This window comes from Mus pahari, chromosome 4 (genome assembly GCF_900095145.1).
Source record: "Mus pahari chromosome 4, PAHARI_EIJ_v1.1, whole genome shotgun sequence".
NCBI lineage: Eukaryota > Metazoa > Chordata > Mammalia > Rodentia > Muridae > Mus > Mus pahari.
In genome coordinates, this window is record NC_034593.1 from 80498232 (window position 1) to 80505362 (window position 7131).

General features: G+C 37.8%; 1 protein-coding gene across 27 annotated transcripts in view; it reads right to left on the reverse strand.

Moving 5' to 3' along the window:
* Positions 1–7131, reverse strand: part of Ubap2l (ubiquitin associated protein 2 like) — a 57682-nt gene that overhangs the window by 43008 nt on the left and 7543 nt on the right. For 17 of the 27 annotated variants that reach the window (XM_021195676.1, XM_021195675.2, XM_029537595.1 and 14 more), the window contains exons 3-6: positions 6766–6843; positions 5556–5666; positions 746–947; positions 301–396 (exon numbers count right to left, since the gene is read on the reverse strand). In XM_021195676.1, the coding sequence (XP_021051335.1) occupies positions 301–396; positions 746–947; positions 5556–5666; positions 6766–6843 (487 nt within the window). The remainder of the gene's footprint in view (positions 1–300; positions 397–745; positions 948–5555; positions 5667–6765; positions 6844–7131) is intronic. The other 10 variants (XM_021195674.1, XM_021195677.2, XM_029537587.1 and 7 more) reach the window with 1 other exon arrangement.

A 7131-nucleotide genomic window follows, 5' to 3' on the forward strand; every position in this document is an offset into this window, starting at 1 on the left:
TTGAAAAACCAAAAAAAAAAAAAAAAAAAACTAGAAAATGAAAAGTGTGTAGGGGGAGCACTGCCACCTGATATTGATATCTGTCCCCCTTGACACACACATTAAACACATGCACAGGCATTCACACACACTGCTGTTCAAGCAAGTGTACTACATTAACAAAAAGACTAGGGTTGTCATCTCCCTTCTTTCCTATTCTACCTAACAAAAATATATATACTCTAGAGTTTATTTGCTTGTCATCCTTACTAAGGTTAACTATTTCATGCCTATTTGCCACTTCCCCCTCAAAACTGTCACCTCTGCCACGGCCACGGCCTCTTCTGCCTCTGTCTGTGCCTCTTCCAGAAGGCCCTCCACTCTTAGTGCCATCCAATCCATTTTCCTGGCCCCGAACTGAAATATAAAACACACACAGACAGAACGTGATCTGTTAGGATACATACAAATATATACATTATATTGAACACAGTGTCAGAGAGACAACATTAAGAGAACATGACCTGGTAGGATGGAACATGAAGGTCACGCAGAATAGTGATGAAACATCACAGAGAGCTGAGTCAAGTAACTTTACAAATGACTACATGATTGCCATATAAGTGACTATTGTAGGAAAAGCTACATGTAAAAGATGTCAAGATCTTAACAGATGATGGCAAGAAATGCAAATAGATGATATAATGGTTACAGGGTCCTGCCTAGCAGGATCCCGACACATGCCTGAAGTCCAGACATTACTGACCCACAGCTGGTTTTGATAAAGCCCCATGCATACACTCTCGTCCGCGGCTGGCACCTCTCCCCCGTCTTGGTGGTCCACCGCGTCGCCGACTATAGTCTCTGTCCCGGTCTCGATTTTCTTTTCCTTCTTCATTAGATTCAGTTTGTCCACCATCCTTCTGTCCTGAGACTCCTTTCTTCTTCCCAACCATCTCCCAGGAATGCTAAAGAAAGATAGAACACTCATGTTTTATCAATATGAACTACAGTTAGTTCACTAAGGATGAAAACTAGTACAATTATTTTCTCAGGATCCACAGTTAAGAAATTTTGAGCCAGACAATATAATCCATGCCTTTAACCCCAGTACTCAGGAGGCAGGGTGAGGTAGATCTCTGTGAAGTTCTAGCATGGTCTAGAGTGACTTCTAGCACAGCCAGGGCTACACAGAGAAATTCTGCCTCAAACATGCAAACAAACAAAAAACAAAGAAACAAATACGTATTAGTTTACTTCTGTTTATATGCAAAATACAGGTAAACTCAACTCTTACACTTAGTGATACCAAAGTGAAATTATTTTTGCTTTATGATGTGGGAGGTAGAGGACCATGGGACAGGCTCCACCCGAATTTCCAATCCCCCCACCTTAGCACCAAAAACTGAAATAACAGATGTTTACCACACTACCTGGCTAATACATGCAGAGATGACTTCTAAGTTCTATTCAGCTCAGTAGCTCAGGTACAGTAGTCTAAGAAGCTAGGGACTGCTCCTTATCAAGCACCTTCCCTAAACCCTAAACTAAAAAAAAAAAAAAAAAAAATATCTCTAGATTCATCAACACATTACAGTTGAAATTCTTTTTTGTTTGTTTTGAGACAATGTCTCATTTCATCATGATAGCTGGTCTGGAACTTATTATGTAGTACAGATTGGCCTCTAACTCAGAGATCTGACTGCTTCTGCCTTCTCAGTGCTGGGATTAAAGGCATGAGGTACTACATTGGGCTACATTCTTATCAAATTCAGCAAAACTTAAAACTGAAGGTTTCTAAATGTTACTAGTAGATGCAAACTGACTAAGTAGCATTTGTCCTCTAGCATATTTTATGAAACCCATAAATTTAGAAGGAAAAGTTATTTCTCTCTTATACATATGTTAAAATGATTAATCTTATGCACATCTTGACAAAATAAAGACTTGAGTTAAAAATAAAGTTAAATCTAGGGCTGGTGGGTTAGGGTACAAGGCTCTGAATAGTAGAATGCACACACATATGAAAGCCTGAGTTTAATCCAAGCACTATCACTTCAAAAGTCAAATAAAATTTATATATATTAAAAAAACAGTACCACATTTTGATCATGTAAGTAATTCAGCAGGGGTGGATAGGTGGCTCAGGGGTTAAGAGTATCAGCTAGCCGGGCAGTGGTGGCGCTTTCATCCCAGCACTCGGGAGGCAGAGGCAGGCAGATTTCTGAGTTCGAGGCCAGCCTGGTCTACAGAGTGAGTTCCAGGACAGCCAGGGCTACACAGAGAAACCCTGTCTTGAAAAACCAACCAAACAAGCAAACAAACAAAAAAAAGTATCAGTTAATCTTCTGAAGGATTCAGTTTCCAACAACCCAGTACCAACACTGCAGTTCACAACCATCTGTAACTCCAATTTCCATGGACTCATGCCCAGGGACATGCAAGTGATAGAGACAAACCGCATCACTGTATTTGTTGGCTAAATATACATTTACAATAAAGCTGTTTTCCTTTTTTAAATAAAATAACAGTGTTTTACCAAGATAAGTATTAACCCAGAATGTTCCTTCCTATGCATTTTCCTAATGATTTATTCCAGTTGGTACGTACCAATAGTGGCTGATATGTCATTTGATGCTCACTGAAACTTCAATTCATAAGTCATAATAATTCTACACTGAAATCTGTACCATGAACACTGAACACTAGACTAACAAGGTCTGACAAATTTTAAGGTTTTTTTTTTTGTTTTTGAAATAAGAACTTACTATGTTATCCAGGTTACCCTGGAACCTACTACAAAGATATAGCTGGCCTAAAACTCACAGAGATTCTGTCTCTGCCACTGAGTATTTATGTAAAGGTGTATACAACCATACCCAGCCAAGTTTTCAAATTTTATGCTCTTCTGACTCAAATTCTGACAAGTTTATGGAATCTGTGTAATAGCCAGGCATAGTGGCCATGTCTTTAATTCCAGCACTCAGGAGGCAGACACAGGTGGATTTACTGAGTGAGTTCCAGGACAGCCCAAAGCTAAACAGAGAAACCCTATCTCAAAGGAAAGCCTGCGGTGTATATATTAACTGCTGGCAACAGTGAGTTCTGTAAGGGAAAAAAATTACTATTATGATCTTCCTTAGACACTGTTAGTATTCTTTTTTTGAGTGCTCTTATCCACTAAAAAATATTCAATACCATGAGCACTGACTCCTCATTGGCTTTATTTATAGAAGTTGATTTAAATGTGGCATAAGTGGAATATGTGCTAGCTCATTTTCCTTTTTTTTTTTTTTTTTTGACAGAGGAAATCAGGTTTGTATAACTAGACGGAAGCCACAAGAGGTGAGATAAGAGAAATAAGCTATAACTTCTGCAAAGAAAAATGTAAAACCTTTTAAAAAGCATGACAACAGGTGAGATAGTTTGGCAGGTAAAGGCACTTGCTTTGAAAACCAACTCCTGACAGCTAGCCTTTGATGTCAACATGCACATGTCCACCCCCATATGAGTCACACAAATATAATAAAAACTTGACCAGTAAGGGTTTTTTTTGTGGTTGGTTTTTTCTTTTTCTTTTATTTTTTTTTTTTTTTTTCATTTTTTGAGTTTCCCTATAACAGTCCTGGCTGTCTAGCTGCCCTGGAACTCACTCTATAGATCACGCTGGCCTCAAACAAACTGAAGAGATCTGCCTCTACCTCCTGAGTACTGGCATTAAAGGCCTGCACTATCAGGCCTGGTCCAACAATACATTTTTAAAAAATACAAAATAGTAACAATAAGAAAGAGTATCCCATAAACAAAAACAAACAAAAAATAAGTTTAAGTCAGACCTGGTAGAATACACTTGTAATCCCAGCAATGATGGGCTTGGGCTGAAGGGTATCAAGTTTGAGGTTTACATTTTAGTTCTGTAAACACATTGAGCTGTAGAGACAACAAGTGGTTACAGTGCCTGCCCAAGTTTGATCCCAAGCATGAACATTAAACATACAACTTCTCTGAGTCTTTCTGTAGTAGGCAAGAGTTGATAGAGATGTATTAGCTGGTCAAAGTGCTGAGAATAAATAACTGTTGAATACTCAGCCCTAAGTCAGGCATCTACAGTGCCCCTTTCCAAAACTCAGGAAACATAAGAGAACATAGTTAAAAGAGCTAGAGGATAGGAAGGAGAGCTGTGAAAAGCTGTCTTCTTGCCATGCTATGGCAAGACAACATTAATTCATATCAGCAATTGTGACCTGGCACAAGACTAGGTCCTTCAACATTCCATCATGCATGGGAGAAGGGCACATAAGGCCCCACTCCTGCCTGAAGAGACAGACAGTTAATGGTTGCTAGAGGAGGGGGAATCATATTACTCAGCAGTATAGCCACTGATAAATTATCCTTGCTCAAGTAAACAACTTCTAATCCATATTCATGCATGGTAAGTCTAATTAAAGGTACACATAAAGACAGTAAAGTAGAAGGGAGAGATGCTGGAAAGGAGTTTGGCAGGAGGCAGAAGGGGATAAAAAAGGCTATTTGGGGAAATACAATCAAAAGTTATATTATATACATATGAAATTGTGAGATAGTTAATATAGTTAAGTTGGTATTTTAAAGGATGAACTCTATCCCAACCAAACATTCCTCAGTGAAAGATCAGTATAGTGAAAATCTTTCAAAATGATCTATCCATATAAGACTAAAGTTCTCTAATAAGAGCTTTAGCAATATCACAAAGGCAATAAGGCAATGTTCTATTGTTAAAGATGAAACACAGAAAAAACAAACTTATTTGGTGGGATGAGAAATGAAAGTAACCTGTCTAAATTCTAAGGCACATGATCTAAGATATTCTTCATCAGATCCAAGAATGTAAACAGGCTATATAGCTCATTTTTTTGTTTGTTTGTTTGGTTTGGTTTGGTTTTGGTTTTGGTTTTGGTTTTTCAAGACAAGGTTTCTCTGTATAGCCCTGGCTGTCCTGGAACTCACTTTGTAGACCAGGCTGGCCTCGAACTCAGAAATCCTCCTGCCCCTGCCTCCCGAGTGCTGGGATTAAAGGTGTGTGCCACCATGCCTGGCTTTTTTCTTTTTCTTTTTCTTTTTGGTTGCTCATCTTTTTAATAGTACAACAAAACTGAGTTCAATCAATGAAACAGCATGTTAATACCTATATAGGAATGTCCTCAATTTGGAATCTAGCAATTTGTGATTTCTTGTTAATACAAATATGAAAAGAGAAATCTTCCCTGATTAGTAATCAAGACTGTAAAACAGCACCTCTAGTTCAAAGCAACTTAAGCCTTCCAAGTCTTAAAATCAATTATCTAGAATGAACAACTTATTCCAGACTAATTAGAAGAGACTTACTTCACTTGCTTTCTCCTATGACTCTTATGAAAAGGATATGTATATATAAGGTACAATATTTGTAACCTGCCAGGATCTCTATGGATGTTTCTTATTCTATTTAGAGAAAAAGCAGTCTGTTTTAAGACCATCTGTCCACTAGCTGCTTTTAGAATTATTACTAGTCTCCCATCCCAGACCCCACATTCTCAAAAACTTTATTAGTTCTCTACCGTGTCTGGATTTCCTTCCAGGAGAACATTGATGGCTCTGTTGATATCTCCATTGCAGTCATGCAAAGCAATCACACATTCATCCTGGTTTTTGCCTGTGATATCAATCAACTGAAAGAAAAAAAAAAAAAACAGTAACCATAAGCAGTTTTATACTCTTACTAGAAAAATAGATGAAGGGATGACACACCAGCTACATTTCAAAGAAGACCTTAAAAAGGAAGACATGGAAAACATAATTGTACTTCCAAAAGCAAAATTTTAAGGCTGGAGAGATGGCCTGCAAGTAAAGGCACTTACCACCAAGCCAGATAACTTAAGTTCAATCCCTAGAACCTACATGGGAAGAAAAAACCCAGCTCCCACAAATTATCATATTGCCTCCACATCAAGTACCATAACATGTGTGTATAAACATATCCAATAAGTAAATGTTAACAAAAGGAAACTTTTAACAACTATGGCTTAGAGATGGAGTAAAAAATATTCAGAATAGTTAAGCATCAAATGGAGAATTAAGTTGAGACACGAGCTTCTACATATCATTTTCCATGCTTCCCAGATACAAGGGGCTGAGAATATCACTCAGTAATAAGGTATGAATTTATCATGCCAAGACTCTGGGTGTGTCAGAAGAAAAACACAACACAACACAACACGCACACATATCCCACAAAGTCAGAATTAAGACAAAACTTTTTGGACAAAGTACCTATCCAAAGGAATGCAGTATAATTGCAATGTTAATTATTTAATGATCTAAAAAACTCAACAAATATAATTATTTTTCCTGGTATGTATGATAATATATATATATATATATATATATATATATATATATATATATATATATGATATCATATATAGCAGGAATGTGTATACCACAGTTCATAGAGGTTACAAGACAGCCTTGATATCAGTCCTGTAATTCCACCTTGAGACAAGTTTCTCTTTTGTTTTCACCACTGTATAAAACAGATAAGGATTCTCCTGTCCTCACCACCTATCTCACAGTAAGAACACTGGGATCACAAAGGTGTGCTCCAAAGCACGGCTTGCCAGGCTTTATGGAATTCAAACTCAGGCCATCAAGGACTTTCCCCTCTTAGCCATTTCCCTACCTAGGATAATTATAGTCAATGTAAGCATCAATAACATTTAATCCTGATTTCATTCTGATATTTTCAGAGAAAACTAGTAGGATACTCACTTGTTTCACCTTCTCCTCAAAGTCAGCATCATTATGGTCCGAAATCATCTGTGCAAGTCGAATTTGCTCTGCAGTGGCCTAGGGATTGAGTCAGAATCAAGAAACCTTAATCAAGGGCAAGAAATTAACTAAGAGGGAACTAAGTAGTAGATCTTTACCCTTTACCAACTCAGTTGTGTGTGTGTTATTAAAAAAAAAAAAAAAAAAAAGCTGGCCAGTGGTGGCACGTGCCTTTAATCCCAGCACTTGAGAGGCAGAGGCAGGCATATCTCTGAGTTCGAGTCTAGCCTGGTCTACAGAGTGAGTTCCAGGATAGCCAGAGCTATACAGAGAAATCATGTCTCGATAAACAAACAAGAACGGAAG